The 20,809-nt window shown below is 38.2% G+C and overlaps 1 protein-coding gene across 7 annotated transcripts in view; it reads right to left on the minus strand.

Annotated features, from left to right (window-relative positions):
* Nucleotides 1-20,809, minus strand: part of ZEB1 (zinc finger E-box binding homeobox 1) — a 276,709-nt gene that overhangs the window by 34,768 nt on the left and 221,132 nt on the right. For 4 of the 7 annotated variants that reach the window (XM_014547958.1, XM_005876532.2, XM_014547959.1 and 1 more), the window contains 2 exons: nucleotides 12,173-12,232; nucleotides 3,502-3,663 (listed from right to left, as the gene is read on the minus strand). In XM_014547958.1, coding sequence (XP_014403444.1) covers nucleotides 3,502-3,663; nucleotides 12,173-12,232 — 222 coding nt within the window. Of the gene's footprint in view, nucleotides 1-3,501; nucleotides 3,664-12,172; nucleotides 12,236-20,809 lie in introns of all 7 variants that reach the window. The other 3 variants (XM_005876533.2, XM_005876531.2, XM_014547960.1) reach the window with 2 other exon arrangements.

Raw genomic sequence — 20,809 nt, forward strand, 5'->3', positions numbered from 1 at the left:
CCGGGCCTCTAGTTTATATATATAAAAGGCTAATATGCTAAGTGTCCGACCGTTGGACTGGTCGCTATGATGTGCACTGACCACCAGGGGGCAGACTCTCAATGCAGGAGCTGCCCAGCTGCAGTGCCTTGGCAGCTGTGGTTCTCAGGTGATGCACCCTGAAACCAGAGAGGAGGGAGCCCGATTCCTCGTGGGGCTGTGCCATTCCACCTTCAGCTGTGGGTTATGTTGTTGCTGGAGCAATGCCGGCCCCGAATCTGGTTTACTGCACACTTGTGCTTGCGTTCCATACCCTGTATGACAGCAACTTTGCAGAGCATCCTCTTGTACTCTGGGACCCCTCAGGGATGTTGGAGAGCCATTTTCGGCCCGATACCTGCAGGCCAGGCCGAGGGATCCCATCTGCCAGCGGGATCCCTCTCACTCTGCAGATGCTGGGGAGGTCCGTGGGAGGTTGGATCCAGGGCGTGTCCAGCCCGTCTTGCCCAGTCCTTCCCCACTGGCCACCTTCTAATTAATTTCCTTTCAATGTGCATGAATCCGGGCACTGTGTCACTAGTAGGATTATAATGCCAATAACTACAGACTCTCCAAATATACAAATATTGATAATCAGCACACTGTCATTAAGCTGAAATGTAGTGTTCCCAGGGGCAATAATCTATAGTGTTCATATATGTGAACTTTTGGTACACTGGAAAAAAAAGTTCTGAAGTACCCTACTTCTATTTACTTTGTCACTGATTTAGTTACAAAAAATCTCTCTATTCTGGAGTTAAACTTCTGTTTGTTCTCTTTTTTTTCATGGTTTATACCTGATTTAAGGAAAGTAGTTGACTCTACAATTGAATTTATTTTGTTTTTCTATACCATCTTTCTCAATTTCCTTCAAAAATTTAAAAGTTGATTGATACAATACCATTTACATTAGCATCAAGAAATTTGAAATACTTATGTATAAAGCTAACAAAATATGTATGAAATTTATATGAGGAAAACAACAAAACTCTGATGAACAAAAGAACTAAATAAATAGATATTCCAACTTCATTGATAAGGAGACTCAATACGGTCAAGATGTCAGTTCTTCCCAACTTCATATATAGATTCAATGCAATCCCAATATATATCCTAGAGGGTTGTTTTATGGATATTTATAAATATTCTAAAGTTTATATGGGGAGCCAAGAGGTCCAAAATAGCAAACACAATACTGAAGAAGAACAGTCAGAGGACTAACACTACCCAACTTTAATACTTACTATAAAGCTATAATAATCAAGACATGTGGTATAGACAAATGGATCAATGAAACAGAACAGAGAGCCCAGAAATAGATCCCCATAAATATTGTCAACTGATCTTTGACAAAGGAGCAAAGGCAATACAATAGAGCAAAAACAATTTTGTCAACAAATGTAATAGAACAACTGAACATCCTCATGCAAAAAAAAAAAAAATTGAATCGAGACACAGACCTATACACCATTCACAAGTATGAACTCAAAATGGATCACAGACCTAACTGTAAAATGCAAAACTATAAGACTCCTAAAAGATAAGAGGAGAAAACCTATATGACGTTGGTTATGGTTGATGCCTTTTTAGATACAACATTAAAGGCACAATTTATATAAAAAGTAACTGACAAGCTACATTTCATTAAAATTAAATGCTTCTGCTCTAAGAAAGATAATATCAAGAGAATTATAAGACGAGCCAGACTGAGAAAAATTTTTGCAAAAAAACACATCTACTAAAGGATTATTATCCAAAATATGCAAAGAACTCTTAAACTCAATAAAAAAATCAAATAACTAAAAAATGGGCCAAAGACCTTAACAGACAGCTTACCAAAGAAGATATAGATGGCAGATAAGTATGAAAAGATGCTCCACATCGTATGTCATCATGGAAGCACAAATTAAAACCACAAGAAACCATTACACATCTATAGAACATCCAAAATCCAGAACACTGACAGCACCAAATATTGGTGAGGACATGAAGCAACAGTAACTCTCATTCAGTGCTGGTAAGAATGAAAACTGGTACAGCTACTTTGGAAGGCAATTTGGCAGTTTCTTGTAAAACTGAATATATACTCTTAGCATACAAATCCAGCAATTGTGCTTCTTGTTGTTTATCAAAAGGAATTGAAAACTTATGTCCCTACAAAAATCTGTGCATAGATGTTTATAGCAGTTTATTCATAACTGCCAAAATTTGGAAGGTATCCTTCAGAAGGTGAATGGATTAATAATCTGTGGTGCATCCAGACAATGGAATATTATTCAACACAAAAGAAATGAACTATCAAGCCCTAAAATGACATAGAAGAATCTTAAGTGCAGATTTCTAAGTGAAAAAAGTCAATTTGAAAAGGCTACATATGATTCCAATGGAAACATAAAGATGAGTGGTTGTCAGGGGTAGGGGAGATGGGGAAAGATGAATGAATAGGCAGAGCACAGAAGAATTTTTAGGTTAGTGAAACTACTCTGTATGATATTATAATGATAAATACATGTCCTTATACATTCGTCCAAACCCATAGAATGTACATCACCAAGAGTAAACCCTAAGGTAAACTATGAACTTGGAATGATTATGTTGTGTCAATGTAGGTTCATCCTTGGCAAAAAAGAAAAAAAAAAGAAAAGTACCATTCTGGTGAGTTATGTTGATAATGGGAAAGGCTTATGAATGTGTGTGGGAAAGGGTTATATGGGACATCTCTGTATCTCTGTCTCAATTTGTTGTAAACACACAACTGCTCTAAAAAAAAGCCTTAAATAAGTTGATTATTTGACTTTAAACTACATATATCCATTGAAGTGAGACCCTGGAAAAATCAAATCAGATTAGGATCTTACAACTTGATATATCCTTAAACATTCTAAGTAACGTCCTAGCATTTGGTACAGATTTTGCATACAATTTCTTAGCAAGCTATTTTCATCTGTTTCCAGTTCATGGAGGAAGGGCAGAATGAATAACAGCTTATTTCTTTTCAGTAGATTATGAACACTTTCTTACTGCATTTTATTACTCTTTATACAGTGGCTGTTCATATCAGAATGGACTAAAGCTGATAGAGAAAAACCCGTTGTCTCCAAATTAGTATGTTTTGAACCAGACAACCATGTTTTGCTTGCTAGAAGAAGAGTGGAAAAGAATCAATGGGTAGTAAGGGTCATCCTAATTTCTATTTCCACTACTTGCTGCCATGTTAGAGAATGGAAATCAACTTCCAGGCACTGTTCTAAGCATTTCATATGCAGTGGCATTACCACTATATACATTAGATGCCACTAATATTACACTATACTGTTATTATGGACAATGTTCTTAATTAAAGAGATTAATCTCTGCAGCCACCTGCAATCAATTTTGGCTTTCAAAAATGTTCTCTATAGTAGGATAGTAGGTTCCTACAGTAGAGTAATAGAAATAATCCTTTGAAGATGAAAACAAAAACAGCTGTGAAGCTCCATTTACCATTTTCATCATGACCACTGGCTTCTGGTGTGCCCTGCCTCTGGTCCTCTTCGGGTGCCTCAGGGTAAATGACAGCAGTATCTTGTTGTTGCAGGAACTCTTCAACATTAGGATCATGGTTTTGTTCATTTTCTGCATCTGAATCGCATTCATCATCTTTTACTAAAATAAATGCATACTTTATAAATAGCAATTTCACCACCAAGTTATTACCAAGATTTTCTAAATGAGGAACTGTTTATCTTGAGAGAATATGAGATTGTTCTTAAATTTGTAGGAAATATTTACTGAATATTAAAAACAATATTCACTCATTTGTTATAATTGATTAAGAAATCATTTTAAGCCTGGCTGGTGTGGCTCAGTGGTTGAGTGTTGACCATGAACCAAAAAGTCCCCCTGCCCCTTTCAATTCCTGGTCAGGGCACATGTCCGGGTTATGGCTCGATCCCCGGTGTGTGCAGGAGGCAGCCAATTGATGTCTCTCTCCCATCGATGTTTCTATCTATCCCTCTCCCTCTAAAATAAATAAAAACACATTAAAAAAAAACAAGTCATCTTTAAAATAAATTTAAAATGTTATAAAAGTATTGACATTTTCACAATATTCCCTTTAAGCTTCAGAGTTGTACTTCTATTCCATTTTACTGATAAACAAGATATGGAGACAGTTAATACAGTTGGCTGCATTTCTAGCTTTTCAGTCAATGTTAAAGCAAGGAAAAAAGGACAAGAGAAAACCTTAGCAACCTACTGTGCCATTTACTCAGTTGTACCTTAAATCTGAATCAGTCTCAATGTAAACCACTCTAAAATATAGTTCAGTTATGTGACTTCTTAGAAAATAGCTTTAATAGTTATCCATATGTAGAAAGAGTTCTAATAAGAGTCAAAATACCAAGTTGATAAAATAGTTTCTCATCTCCTCTAGCATTCATATACAAACAGGGCTATTCATGTACTACTTCTGCCTACATAGATATTTAACTGTGGCATTAAGACAGAGGCATATTTTTTCTTGAGTTAAAAGAGGTTCTAGATATAATAGAATGGTGCTGGCTGGGTGAATCAGTTGGTTGGAGCATCGTCCTGTACACCAAAAGGTTGCAGGTTCAATTTCTGGTTATGAGTTCTATCCCCAGTCAGGCATGTACAGGAAGGCAACCAATGGATGTTTCTCTCTTCCCTCCCTTCACCTCTCTATAAAATCATTAAGCATGCCCTCAGATGAGGATTAAAAGAAAGAAGAGATAATGTTTTCACCTTGAGAAGGTGGCCCAAAGTGCTGCTGAGTTTCTAAAGCAGCACTGCTACACTAGGGTTTGCCTCCATTCCCCGTACTGGCTCCAGAGGAGAGAGTGAGTCTCTCTGCTTCATGCTGGTGGTGACTGTAATGGGTTAGGTTGGCTCCCATATATCTCCTGGCTGACTTCTTTATGAACTTCTGACTGAATTGTCAATTCTAAATTTGTAAAACAGCACTTCCTAGCAGACTAAAATTGGGCCAAATTAAAATGATGATGTATGGGCACTTTTTTTGTTCAGCAGTCATTAAAACTTGCTAAATCTCCTGTATAGTATTAGTAACTGAACTCCTTGGGGTGGCTGCTGTTTAAAACCTTAGAGTCAATGATATAGTAATAATGGTGACACATCATTTTCTGCCCCCCGTCCTTTTTAATACAACCAATAGTTAGTCATGATTAAGCATCTGCTATATACTGCCAGTAGTCACCAATCTGGGGTTACTGGATCCAGGGCTAAGGAAAGACTCTTTAAGAGGTAAGTGGTACTGTTAGTTTTGAGGGACTCTATTTCCAGATCTTCAACTTCCATGTATGCTCTCTTAGAATCCTGATGGTTCATTTTCTATCTTCCCCTTTTCACAGACTAAAAGGCATATCCCTCCATCAATCCAGTATATAATATGATGCACTGCCTCACAGCATTAAAACCTCCAGGTTGTTAAAGAAAAAAATTCAAAATATTGACTGGGAAAACCTTCTTTATTGCTTAATCAAGGCAACATAAAAGCATGATAAGCCCTCCAATTTTCCTGTTTACATGAATATCTATCTGGGTAAACACAGAAACTAAAATGGGGATATTGTAGTTCTAGTTAGGAAGCTCTGAAATCAGCTATGTAATTAATACAGCCAGAGGGAGTGAGAGTAATTTTCCTTTAATGATCTCACCTGTTCCATTCCATATTATTAAAAAATTCATTGCTTTTCAGGAGCCTGGGAAAGCATAGCAAATCATATTCTCAAAAATCATTCTTAACATCTGTCATTGGCTGAAATAAGCTTTTTTTTTCTGTTAATCCTCACCCAAGGATACTTTTTCCATTGATTGTTAGAGAGTGGAGGAAGGGAGAAAGCGGGGAGGAGGGGAGGGGGGAGAGAGAGAGAGAGAGAGAGAGAGAGAGAGAGAGAGAGAGAGAGAGAGAAACATCGATGTGAGAGATACATGGATGGGTCACCCTTGACCAAGAATTGAACCTGAGCCTGAGACCCTTCTGTGTGTGGGACAACGCTCTAACCACTGAGATCACTAGACAGGGCAACAATAAGCATTCTTTGAATAGCTAAAGCAGTAAAGTCAGTGTCATTGAGTCTTTTCAATGTAACTTTAAGTTCAAGTTAAACTAGATAAAATCATGATAAAATTTGTATTTTATGTGATTTCTTATAGATACATGTAGATTTAACAAGATACAATATTTTTTATCAAATTATAGTATAAAATATTTCTTTCATTTAAACAGTCTTCACTTATAAAATGTTTATATTTTCTATATTCCACTAACTATATATACATACACATATATACATACATATGCTGGAATAATGAGTTTTTAAATAGTATACACTTTTCAGAATTACACAATTTGTATTTTAAATATGAACCTTGCATCTTCAGTAAGTTATAAGCTTAACTTTGCCCAGACTGGTTCTATGTAAGTGTACTCAAACATCAATGATGAGAGAGAATCATTGATGTGCTGCTTTGTGCATGCCCCCTACTGGAGATCAAGCCTGCAACCGGACATGTATCCTTGACCAGAATTGAACCCAGGACCCTTGAGTCTGCAGGCTGATGCTCTATCCACTGAGCCAAACCAGCTAGGATAGAGACAAATATTTTTATAACTTATAAAAATTAGATTAGATCTAAATAATCTTTTTTAAATATATTTTTAATTGATTTTTTACAGAGAGGAAGGGAGAGGGATAGAAAGTTAGAAACACAGATGAGAGAGAAACATCGATGAGAGAGAAACATCGATCAGCTGCCTCCTGCACACTCCCTACTGGGGATGTGCCCGCAACCAAGGTACATGCCCCTGACCGGAATTGAACCTGGGACCCTGGAGTCCGCAGGCTGACGCTCTATCCACTGAGCCAAACCGGTTAGGGCAGATCTAAATAATCTTAACCTCACTGTTTGAATAATCTATATTTAAAATATATATTTATGCTTTATACATTCCTCATTATTTTAATTTATATATTCATCATAAAATTTAAAAATTATTAAATTTATTGGGGTGACATTGATATTAATAAAATTATGTAAGTTTCAAGTGTATAATTTTGTAATACATCATCTGTATATTGTATTGTATGTGCACCACCCAAAGTCAAGTCTCCTTCTGTCACCATTTATCTTTCTTTACCATCTTCTATCTGCCCCCAAACCCTTTTCCCTCTGGTAATCACCATACTGTTGTCTGTTTCTGAGGTTTTGGTTTTTTGGTTTTTTTTTACTTAATCCCTTCACTTATTTCACCCTGCCACCCAACATCTCTCTCCTCTGTTCTTGGTATCTTTGAGTCTGTTTCAATTTTGATTATTTTGTTCTATAGATTCCATATATAAGTGAAATCATATAGTATTTATCTTTACCTGACTGGCTTATATACTCTTCAGGTCCATCCTCAAAATATATATTGACATATTTATTTGAATTAGAAAAATAAAGAGGCACTTCTATTTTCTGACAGAATTCCAGATATTGAATGAACTAACTTTCTAGTTATAAGGTATTGATCAAAATAGAGTTAGTTTATGTGGTAAGATAAAAAAATATAAAAATGTATTGGAAAAAGGTACTAAAGTTAACAATATTTAAATTTCCCCAATCATTTCTGAATATATTAAACAAGGTTCCTCTAAGTGAGGAGAAAAAAGAATAACAAAATCCAAAACCTGATATCATTAGTCCTTTGATAAGTAAGTACTGGTAAAACTTTTTGGTATATATCCCAGAAAATGAAGGTGTGAATGATGCTAATGACTGGGAAACAAATCCTTTATCAAGTTAGGTGACTGAATTTTAGACATTAGAAATATTTGTATTGATAGATAACCATAACTTTGCATATAATTCTCAAGATGTGTGAAGAACTGAGTAAATCAGTTACGACGAAAACATATTTCATCTTTTTATTTAGGAGAATAAGGTTATCTCAGTGCTAAACAAAAAATAGAAATAGAATTAATGCCAAACTTGTTTTTTTCTAGAAATCTGTATCAGTAAACTATTGATATATGAACTAATTGAAGAACACTTCAATTCCTTTAACTTCATTTCCAATAACATTTTTCTTTAATAATTACTTATTAAAATGTGTAATGCATTTATGTTGTGGTACTGTGTGGTACTGATAATTATATCATAAATCAATCTATAATTTTAAAAAATCTTATGAGCCTTCTGGTTACTAAATTAAAGAGAAACTTAAATTTCAATTTATACACACATTTTCTTATAAAAATGACAGTTAATAAAAAATACATTCAAACAAGAAATATATACTATGTCAGTACCAAATTCTATAGGCTATGTAGAATGAAAATACGAGTTCAAGGAATAAATATTATGGTATAATTTGTGAGGCAATAAACATTATGATATAACAGTTCATATAATATAAAACTTAGAAGATAATAACAGTATTATGGTTGTTGTGAGGATTAATTTATATAATTTATATAATTAATTAATTAAATTAATTAATTTATATAGTATGTGTTTAGTACAATAATAGGCATTTAGTAAGTGCAATGTAATTGTTATCTATTTTCCTCAAAAATAGTCCTGCAAGGTGAACATTATAATTTCTCAATTAAAAATTTTCCCAATAAAAACAGTTAAGGTCAGAAAAGTTAGATAACTTTTCCAAAATCACATAGTAAAAAATAAAAATAAAGAATTAAAAAAAATGCATTTAAAAAAAAGAAAAAAATATTGCTAATATGGTCTCAGATGTCATTTCAAATTCTGGGTTCTTTCCAACTAACCTACACTGTCTCCATGAACCTGCATTTACCTAGTCAATTTCAAGCAGAAACCAGAAATTCTGCAATTTTATACATAAAATTTAAAGTGTTGGAAAATGCACACTGTGACTAGGTCAATTATAAAGCAAAATCCCCAGTTTTAAGACTGATAAACATGTATTTGAATACTAGAGAGAGGAGCAAATACACAGAAACATATACTAGTAATGATAATTTGTTTTAACATATAACAAAGCTCGGAGCTGACTGTCAAAGTATAGAATTTCAGGAGAAATTCTAGAATCATTTGCGAAAATGTAGAATTATAGGGTTATAATTATAAATTAGTGAGAGCAACAATTAGACAAATGTTTAACATAAGAATAAAAAGTTTTATTTAGCTATTGATATTGTATTAGCATCAGAATAAAATATTTTTAGATGTTCTATCTTTACCTTCAATTTTTGAAACTTTGTGAAACTATTAACTATATGAACACAAAAGAGATGCTTAGAAGGAACAAAGAATGTTTTAGGTGAATTTTTTCTCTTCTTATTTTAAATTAAATTTATTGGGGTGACACTGGTTAATAAAATTATATAAGTTTCAAGTGCACAATTCTATGATACAACAGTTGTATAGTACATTGTGTGTTTACTGCTACCCAAAGTCAAATCTTCCACTTTACCCTTTACTACCCTTCTAACCTTCCTTCTCTCTTTTCACTCTCTGAATACTAAACTGAAACTATAGTTCTCTTAACTTCATGAATTGCAAAAGGAAGTCAGCTATAGAAAATATCTAACAAAGTTCTGAACTAATTATGGAACCTCTGTACAATGTTTCTGTTTACTTTGTTAGTACATTATTCCCCAGAAGTCAAGGAAGGAGCAAAAGAAAGGCAACACATAATTTTAATGTTGAACTGCTCAAAAGTCTCAAACATCTAATTCCATCCTTCTTTCCTTAAAACTGTACATATCAGGGCTTTATTAAAAATGTTTGCTTACTCCTAGTTCCCCACGTTATAGGGAAATAATGTAGCAGGGATCATCTTCATGTGGGTGGGAAAGATCTTACCTTTCAGGAGCAACTGAGGTTAATAAAAGGTTACTCTAACTTCCAAATGTGATTTTTTTTGGGGGGCGGGGAGGGAAGTTATGTACTCAGTACTTCAAACTGAAAGAATGAATTCACTTTTTGTAGTGAAGAGCAAATTGTAAGGTAAAACACTGTAAACCTGGAACTATGAGTGTCTTTTTTTATAGTATTTTGCCTAAAAGGATAAAATCTTCTGTAACTCTGCTAACACAAGTAATCGAAGTTAACATTAGGTAAAAAAGTAAAACACAGCAGTGTTTTGCATTCATTAACACTATTTTACTAATAAAAAACATCCAAACTAAATATGTTATATAATGTATAAGTTAGCATGACAAATATTTGATAGCAAGCATACCTAAATACCTTATTTATGCAGGTTAAACACAACCAAGTTAAATGCAGACTATCAACTCTTAGGCTACAGGCACCATAAATTATCAAATATTCCATTATTAATTAATTTGGAATGCACCTTTAATAACAGCACAAGATTTACTCTGTGTTTCATATAACTGACTGACAAATATGAAAGTGCTAATGTTTATATTATAGAAAACAATCTGTTTTGACACATTACTATGAAACATACTCATCTTCCATAATTAAGGGTAATTTATAAGTATATATGGAATAGTTCTAAAATGTACTGCAAAGAAAAAAAAGCTATATATGTCAAATCAAAAAAGGTAAGGAAGAATAAAAATTTAATTAAAACTAGATGATAGAAATATTTCATTTATGGTTCAATATACAAAATACAATTATAATACTATTAAATATATTATTTTGAGAAAATTCTATATAATAAAGAGGTAATATACAAATTGACCATCACTCCAACACACAAGATGGCCGCCCTCATGTAGTCAAAGAAGGCTGCCCCCATGTGGCCACAAGATGGCCTGCAGGGGAGGGCCATTGGGGGTGACCAGGCCTGCAGGGGAGGGCTGTTGGGGGCGGACCAGGCAGAGGGCAGTTGGGGGGGGACTGGGCCGGCAGGGGAGGGCAGTTGGGAGGGACCGGGCATGCAGGGGACGGCAGTTGGGGGAGACCAGGCCGGCAGGGGAGGGCAGTTGGGGGCGACCGAGCTGGCAGAAGAGGGCAGTTGGGGGGGACCGGGCCTGAAAGGGAGGGCAGTTAGGGGCAATTGGGCCAGGAGGGGAGCAGTTAGGCGTCAATCAGGCTGGCAGGGGAGTGGTTAGGGGGTGAGCAGGCTGGCAGGCAGAAGCGGTTAGGGGCAATCAGGCAGGCGAGCGGTTGGGAGCCAGCAGTCTTAGATTGTGAGAAGGATGTCCCAGATTGGAGAGGGTGCAGGCTTTGCTGAGGGACACCACCCGCCCCCCCCCCCCCCCGCATGAATAGAGGGATGTCCGACTGCCTGTTTAGGCCTGATCCCTGTAGAATCGGGCCTAAACGGGCAGTCGGACATCCCTCAAGGGGTCCCAGGTTGGAGAGGGTGCAGGCTGGGTTGAGGGATACTCCCCTGCCCAGTGCCCTAATTTCGTGCACCGGGCCTCTAGTTATTTAATAATTTGAAATTCATTTTTGAAGTTTACATTCTAAGAGTTCCAGCTAACTTACATGACAAAATTTAAGTGCCTGGAATTATCATATATATATAAGATCTGGATTTAAGTTTTATACTTACTTTTTTGCTTCTTAAATATGATTTAAATTCATTATAGAGGAATAGCCTTAAGTTTCAGGGAATTTGTATTTTTAGTCAGCTAGAAGCATATAATTTAACTTCATTTTGACCTTTTTCACTAACAGAAATCATAAGAAAAATTTGTGATTCTCTTGTTTGCTGTGACATATTCATTCAACTCATCAATATTAATGATTATCATCTGGTCTACAGCTAACCCATGATATTTGCTTATTTTGTCCTCTTCTGCTTTCTGGCTTATGGGCAATTCAATGCAGATCCTGGTAAATAATAATGAAACTCAAAATAGTTAGATGTGCATTTCTATAACCTTGTTAAAAAATCTGACAGAAGTTTAAATAATTATTCAAACACTTTTTTTATTATCTGTAGATTACTTGACATTCAAAATCTGCTCTATTCTATGAATCTGTAAATTTACAACTATATTTAAAGAATACAAACTTTCATCTTTTTATATAGTACCCCATATGCCTAGGTACTTACACATGTAAGGAGGGCAAGATAAAAGAGAAGGAAAAAGACTAAATTCAGGACTCACAAATGCAAAAACCAGTGACACAAAGACCTTGTTCAAAGACTGTAGTATGAAAGGAACCAGCAAGAGAGTACCTGTACATCCTGCTTCATCTGCCTGAGCTTCAGGCCCCAGGATTTCTTGTCCTTCCTTTCCTGCTAAAATCAAAGAGCAAAAGATTAAAATACACCAACATGTCACAAACACTTTAACTTATAGAAATCTGAAAAGAAAATTTATAGATTATGTTTAAATTTGGATTTTTCCTTTTATAAATATAGTAATTTGTTCTTGAAAAGTAAAGCTTTTAAGAGATCCTTTTTTTTTTTTTTTAACAGATGCATCGTTTCCATTGTGTAAATGTACCGTAGTGTTTTTATCAACTCATCTACTGATGGGCACTTGGGCTGTTTCCAGATCTTAGCTATTGTAAATAATGCTGCTATGAACATAAGGGTGCATATTTTCTTTGATTGGTGTTTCAGGCTTCTTAGGATTATTCCTAGAAGTGGGATGCTTGGTCAAATGGCAGTTCCATTTTTAAGTTTTTGAGGAAACTCCACACTGTTTTCCATAGTGGTTGTAAGCAGTCTGCACTTCCACCAGCAGTGTACTAGGGTTTCTTTTTCTCCACATCCTTGCCAGCACTTGTTTGTTGATTTATTGATGGTAGCCATTCCAGAAGATGTGAGCTGGTTTTAATTTGTATCTATCTGATGATAATTAGTGACATTGAGCATTTTTTCATGTCTCTTGTTCATTTGTATTTGGAGAAGTGTCTACTTAGGTTCTCTGCCCATTTTTTAATTGGATTGTTTGTCTTTCTTTTGTTGAGTTGTATGAGTACTTTATATATTTTAGAATATAACCCTTTTACCCTTTGAGATAACATAGAGAGACCTAGAGAGTATTATGCTAAGCAAAATAAGCCGGTCAAAGAAAGACAAATATCACATGATCTCACATATATTTGAAATCTCATGAACAAAAGAAACTGACAAACAAAATAGATCCAGAGACATGGAAGCATGCAACAGACCAATGTTTCTCAGAGGGAAGGGCAGGGGAGATTAACCAAAGAACTTATATGCATATATGCATAACCCATGGACACAGACAATAGTGCAGTGAAGGCCTGGGGATGGGCTGGGAGTGGGGAGGAGAGGGTCAATGGGGGGAGGGAGGGGAGATCTACAATACTTTCAACAATAAAGATAAATTTTAAAAAAGAAATATCTGGGGAAAAGTGTGTGTGGGGGGAAGTAAAGCTTATAGAAAAAATTAAACTTTAGAAGAAATTAAGCAGAGAGTTTTACCAAACTCACAAAAAAATTTAGAAAAGCAAAATTAGTGATTTATATATAATTCTGAAATTATAAATATATTAGAATTGTAAGCATAGTGGGGTATTAGTATTGTTTGTTGTTGTTGTTAATTCTCACCCCAGGATATTTTTCCATTGATTTTTAGAGAGTGGAAGGGTGGGGGAGAGACAGAAAGAGAGAAACATTGATGTGAGAGAGACACATCAATTGGTTGCCTCCACACGCACCCTGACCTGGGGCTGTGAATTGAGCCTGCAACTGAGGTATGTGTCCTTGACTGGAATCGAACCTGAGACCCTTCAATCTGTGGGCTGATGCTCTATCCACTGAGCCAAACTGGTTAGGGCAGATATTAGTATTTTTTTTAGAAGAGAGCTCCACTTATCATTTCTTTCCCAAAACACAGATTTCTATGTTCTAGGCACTCTTCAGATATTCCATAAACTTATTTCCTTTAATTTTCATAACTACCTATTTTATAAGTTAAAAAAAACACAAAACTTAAGTCTCAAGAAGGTTAAATAACTTGCCCAAGGACATGAAACTTTAGGTGATAGAAGTAGAATTTAAATGAAGGTCTGAATGGCTGCAAAACCTCCTTTTACTACACCCTTGCTTGTCTAACTAGAGTACCAGACAACTAGAAGAAGTTGGGCCCAAATTTCATTCTGCCCAGAATAAAGACCAAAGGCACTATGCCTTTCTTTTATTCTATTCATTATTCTAACTATGGACTAATAGTAGTAAATAATAACAGGGGTACTGATAAATATTTCTAGGTGCCAATTATCCTCCTCTGCCACCTATATGTTTACTTGGTTAGTGCTACCTAAACAAACCATGTAGGCTGATTCTAGTCTTTTACACAGAATAAGATCAGAGAGAGTCAATATATGCATTATTTGGGCAAGCAAAAAGTATGTTTTATATATTCAGGTACATTTTATTTATTATGATTTATTAAGAACATGTATAGATAAGAAAGACATGAAGGAGTTAAAAACTGCTTTTTTAAAAAAATAAGTAGCAGAGTATCTACACTAATAAAAGAGAAACATGCAAATTGGTGTCACTCCGCTACCCTTCCCATTGGCTAATCAGGGCAATATGCAAATTAACTGTCAGCCAAGATGGCGGCCGGCAGCCAGGCAGCTTGAAGCTAACATGAGGCTTGCTTGCTTCAGTGATGGAGGACTCCAACGTCCCCCGCCTGCCGCTGCCGGCCTCTGAGCTTTTTGTTTGAAACATTGTTACAAATATAGAAGCTAAACAAAACCCCAGAAACCTGCTTTCAGCCAGCCGGGATCTCAGAGCTGGAGTTGAAACAGTGTTTCGATTATAGAACCCAAACAAACCAGATACCTGCTTTCAGCAGCCGAGGCCTCAGAGCTGGAGCCAAGCCTCAGAGCTAAAGCTGGCCCAGAATAAAAAAGAAAAAAAGAAGAAAAGGAGCAGTTGGGAGTTTCAGTCCCCCGCCAGCCTGAAAGCAGCCCTCAGCCCCTCACCCAGACTGGCACCCCAGTGGGGACACCCACCCTGAAGGGTGTGTGACCAGCTGCAAACAGCCATCATCCCCTCATCCAGGCTGGCCAGGCACCCCAGTGGGGACCCCCACCCTGAAGGGGGTGTGACCAGCGGCAAACAGCAATCATCCCCTCATCCAGGCTGGCCAGGCACCCCAGTGGGGACCCCCACCCTGAAGGGTGTGTGACCAGCTGCAAACAGCCATCATCCCCTCATCCAGGCTGGCCAGGCACCCCAGTGGGGACCCCCACCCTGAAGGGGGTGTGACCAGCTGCAAACAGCCATCATCCCCTCATCCAGGCTGGCCAGGCACCCCAGTGGGGACCCCCACCCTGAAGGGGGTGTGACCAGCTGCAAACAGCCATCATCCCCTCATCCAGGCTGGCCAGGCACCCCAGTGGGGACCCCCACCCTGAAGGGGGTGTGACCAGCTGCAAACAGCCATCATCCCCTCATCCAGGCTGGCCAGGCACCCCAGTGGGGACCCCCACCCTGAAGGGGGTGTGACCAGCTGCAAACAGCCATCATCCCCTCATCCAGGCTGGCCAGGCACCCCAGTGGGGACCCCCACCCTGAAGGGGGTGTGACCAGCTGCAAACAGCCATCATCCCCTCATCCAGGCTGGCCAGGCACCCCAGTGGGGACCCCCACCCTGAAGGGGGTGTGACCAGATGCAAACAGCCATCATCCCCTCATCCAGGCTGGCCAGGCACCCCAGTGGGGACCCCCACCCTGAAGGGGGTGTGACCAGATGCAAACAGCCATCATCCCCTCATCCAGGCTGGCCAGGCACCCCAGTGGGGACCCCCACCCTGAAGGGGGTGTGACCAGATGCAAACAGCCATCATCCCCTCATCCAGGCTGGCCAGGCACCCCAGTGGGGACCCCCACCCTGAAGGGGGTGTGACCAGATGCAAACAGCCATCATCCCCTCATCCAGGCTGGCCAGGCACCCCAGTGGGGACCCCCACCCTGAAGGGGGTGTGACCAGATGCAAACAGCCATCATCCCCTCATCCAGGCTGGCCAGGCACCCCAGTGGGGACCCCCACCCTGAAGGGGGTGTGACCAGGACTGCGAGAGGGAACAGGCCGGGCTGAGGGACCCCCTCTCACCCCTGAGTGCACAAATTTTTGTGCACCGGGCCTCTAGTATATCATAATTATTAAAATACTTATAAAGTCATATTGAAACATTATGTAGTCATCTGTACCCCAATCAAATCCCACTAAATATGTCAGTCAAAAACCTTTAGATTTTCTTTAAGTTTGATAATTGAATGGAGAAACAGAACATTAATCAAGTAAAATCTTTGCTCACATAAAAGCAAATATTTACTCATTAACTTAAAAAATATTTTATTGAATTTTAGAGAGAGAGGAAGGGAGGGAAGGGGAGGATAGCAATTTGTTGTTCCACTTATTTATGCATTCATTGGTTGACTCTTGTACTAGTATGTGCCCTGATGGGGGATCGAACCCACAACCTTGGCATATTAGTATTTAAAGATGATCACTGTGTGAAAAAATACTTAAAGCATGTGCAAGCCTCTTTAGATCAGCATTTAAAAACACTATATAAAGTATATAATAATGATATTAACTTATGCTGAAGAATTCTCATTTTATACTTGCCATAAGCAAAATGACAATATAAAAATCCCTTGTAAAGTGTTTCTAATACTGATAGATAAGTACCAATGTTTGCTAAGTGTCTGAAAATCTCTAATACCCCTTTTCCCTCCTTCCAAAGCATCTACTAAAATGAAAATAATAAATAGTATACTATTGGGGTAATTATATGATAGTAATATATTATTATTATATATCTATGCCCTCTGTTTTTCCTTAAATAAAAATCAGAACCATCAGAGTTGCTTGTTAAGGTGGAAGATAACATTGATATTTAAAATAATATTTTGGAAATTACTATTTTCTTTTACTTACAGTTATATTATAGCTCATTTAAACACTGTCTGCAATACAATTATTTATTACTTCTTCATTCCTTCATTTCTCCTTGGAATAAAATAATCTAGGCTCCTTCCTTAGATGAGCATTTAACATAGTTCAGAATGTGGTCCCAGACTTATTTACCACAACTTAAAAACTGGAAGTCTCCATTCTTTCCCTCATTATTGGGGCTAGAATTTTGGTTCAACAACTAAAAATATATTGATTAATGAAAACAGAAAGATCCTAATGCTCGCCTGTAATGTGAACATACTTCTCTCTCTGCTGAGTGCTATCCAGGAACAGGCTCTTTCCTGCTCCATCCATGACTAGCACGAAGATATTCTGGAACAGAGGCTGTTCTAAATATTTTTCAAGTAGCATTCTCCCTGATTTGCTTTGTTCTTCTACTTTAAGAAATCTAAGAGAAGAGTGTGGTGTTGGCCAGAGGGAAGAGGGGCAGGGGCTGAGTGGAGGGGCTAGGTGGGGGTTGGGGGTGAGGAGGTGATAGGGACATCTGTAATAGTATTTTCAATAAAAATAAAGTTAAAAAAGCTATACTGCCTGGCCAGTATTGCTCAGTGGTTGAGCATAGACCTATGAACCAGGAGGTCACAGTTCGATTCCCGGACAGGGCATATGCCCGGGTTGCAGGCTCCATTCCCAGTGTGGGACATGCAAGAGGCAGCCGATCAGTGATTCTCTCTCATCATTGATTTTTCTATCTCTCTCCCTCTCCATTCCTCTCTGAAATCAATAAAACATATTAAAAAAAAAGAAATCTAAGAGAAGAAAAGTAGTGTATTATACTTGTACATAAGATTTTCTCTCCTGTAAGACTTAATACATTATGAATGACTAACATGCAATCTAGAAAGGACAACTAGGATGCTCCTAGGTTTTGCTTTTAGTCTAAATTCCAAAGCAAATATATAGATGAGAAAAACTCCTGTTTTTACAAATAATGGCAAAATATAGCTGAAAAAGAAGTCATGAAATTCTACTCAGAATTATAGCTGTAAAAGATCAATCTCCAAGAAACTGTGGAAAGTGAAAAAAAGCCAATCCAAAAACAAATGTTATATATTGTATTATTCCATTTAAATAATATACTTGAAAGGACAAAATTATAAAACTGGAGAACAGATTAGTGGTTTTCAGGGGTTAGGAATGGGTCAGAGGGGAGGGTGGGTGTATAAAAGGCAACTAGGGACCCCTGTGGTGATGGAATTGTCCTATATCTTGCCTATATCAATGTTAATATTCTGGTTGTGATATTGTAGTATAGTTTTGCAAGATGTTAGTTACCATTGGGGGAAATTAGGTAAAAGGTACATAGCATATCTGTATTATATGTGAATCTAAAACTACTTTTGAATTATTTGTGAATTTATAATTATATCAAAAGTAAAAGTTTAATTTAAAAAGTCAAGAGAAAATATCACAAATTTAGGTAAAAAGAGGTAGCGCTTGTTCATTTTGCATTAAGATGGAAGTCCTGGTAGGTAAAAACAAAGATGTCAAATGCAATTAATTTTAGTTAAAAATCCAAAAGACTTATATTCAATGGCAGAATAGATCTGCCCAAAATACAAGACTGATTACTTAGTTTAGCACATGTACTAAATTCTAAAACTTGCATTTTTGAAATTCATACCAATGTGTTTCTAACCATTTCTAACCATGTGCTTGCAATCTCTAATAAGGCAAAGTGGCTAACTGAATCAGATTTTCTTTTCCTGCTTTCATCTCTTCCTCTACAACACACATACACACATGCCATACATATTTGTACCTGCCTTTCCTCAAGTTGTTCCCTCTGTTTAGGATCCATTACCCTTTCCATCTAAATAACTCTACTCATCTAGTTCTTTAAAGATCAGTTCACATTTCTCTCATTTTGTGTCTTCTTTGACCCTGCTCTCTGCTCTTCCCACTCTACTGTCCCTGATATAGAAATACAATACAAAAACAAAATACTTAAAAATTTCTAAAATTTAATAAAATATGCAAATCAATATATTCAAGAAGTAAACTGAATCTCAAGCAGAATAAAGCCTCCAAATTCCAGACTGAAACCATCAATCAAACTCTGAAAACTAAAGTAAAAAAATCCTGAAAAGAGCCAGAGAACATAATACATAAATATGAAGGGACAATGATTCAAAAAGATAGCAGACCCAGACAACAGTATAGTATTGGCCTGAGGGAAGAGGGGGAGAGGGCTGGGTGGAGATGGACAAAGAGGGGGTTAATGGGGACATCTGTAATAGTGTAAACAAACAAACAAAACAGTCCTGGCAGGGTGGCTCAGTTGGTTGGAGCATCATCCCATACACCAAAAGGCTGTGGGTTTGATTCCCAGTCAGAGCACATACCTAGCTTAAGGGTTTGATTCCCTGGTTGGGGTGCTTATGGGATAGAAAGAGGGGAAATTATATTAGAGGTATACTTGAAATGTCAGAAATGAAAGACAACAAGAGAAATTATATAACCCATGTGACAAGTACAACATAAAGGAGGGAGGGTAATGGGACTCATATAGGTTTCTATATTTCACCTGGAGTGGTAAAATATTAGTTCTAAGTAGAATGAAAATTTAAGTAAGTATGCACAGTCTAATCCTTATAAAAACTACTAAAAAATCTATATAAAGAGATAGAGTATAAAGTGAAATAAAAATAGAATACTAAAACATATTCAAATGATCCAAAATAGGATGGGAAAGGAGAAATAGAAGAACAACAAAGCAGAGAGAACAAACAGAAAACAAATACTATATAATGGTAAATCTAACTGCAAACATCAACAGTTACATTAAATGTAAATAGTCTAAAAATCCAATTAGGTACAGAAATTTTAGAATAGATTTCAAAAACCAAGCTCCATCTAGAGTTATTTCATATCTAATAATATGGGTAGGTTAAAAGTAAAAGGATGTAAAAAATATACCAATGAAACACTAATTGAAAGAAAGGCAGGGTAATTATCCTATATAATAAAAGGCTAATACACAAATAAATAGACCAATGGCGGAACAACTGAACAACCTAACAACCAGTTGCTATGATGTGTGCTGACCACCAGGGGGCACGCGTGGAATATGGCAGGAGTCAGCCATGGTGGGATAGTGGAGCAGGTGAGTGGGGGCACCAGACCAAGTTGGGGCACCTGTCACTGTCAGGAGCGAGCCTCTGGTGGTTACTAAAAATTCTTTGCTACTGCATGTCACCATCCCACTTGGTGCTCGCATCTGCTGCCAACGCTGGCCCCACTCGCACCCGCTGCCAGTGCCTGGTGCCAGCCCCGATCACTCGGCACTGTCAGTGGGTGTGAGCAGCAGCTGCCAGCCCCAATCGTCCCTCAGGGTTTCTCCACCTCGCCCTGCTCCTGAGGGGCGATTGGGGCCGTCAGCTGCCTCTCGCACCTGCTGACGGCGACAGCCCTGCTCTCACCCACTGCCGGCACTGGAGCCACCGCTTGCACCCACTGCCAGTGCTGGCCCCGCTTGCACTGGCAGCTAGTGCCAGAGCCGCCACTCGCACCTACTGCCAGTGCCCGGCACTGGTCCCGATCCCTTGGCGCCTTCAGTGGGTGAGAGCAGCAGCTGCCGGCCCCAATCACCCTTCAGGGCTTCTCTACCTCCCCCTGCTCCTGAGGGGCGATCGGGGCCAGCAGCCACCTCTCGCACCCGCTGCCAGCGTAAGCCCTGCTCGCAACCGCTGCTGGCACTGGAGCTGCCACTTGCACCCACTGATAGTGCCAGCCCCACTTGCACCACTGCTGGTGCTGGCCCCAATCACTCCGTGCCTTCAGCAGGTGCAAGTGGGGCCGGTGCCATCAGCGCATGGAAGCAGCAGCGGTGGGAGTGGGGCTGCCAGAAGACTAGAAACTGGAGGCCATGGTGTGAGGGGCCAGGTGGGGGCACAGAG

The sequence above is a fragment of the Myotis brandtii genome, unplaced genomic scaffold, assembly GCF_000412655.1.
Source record: "Myotis brandtii unplaced genomic scaffold, ASM41265v1 scaffold49, whole genome shotgun sequence".
Taxonomy (NCBI): domain Eukaryota; kingdom Metazoa; phylum Chordata; class Mammalia; order Chiroptera; family Vespertilionidae; genus Myotis; species Myotis brandtii.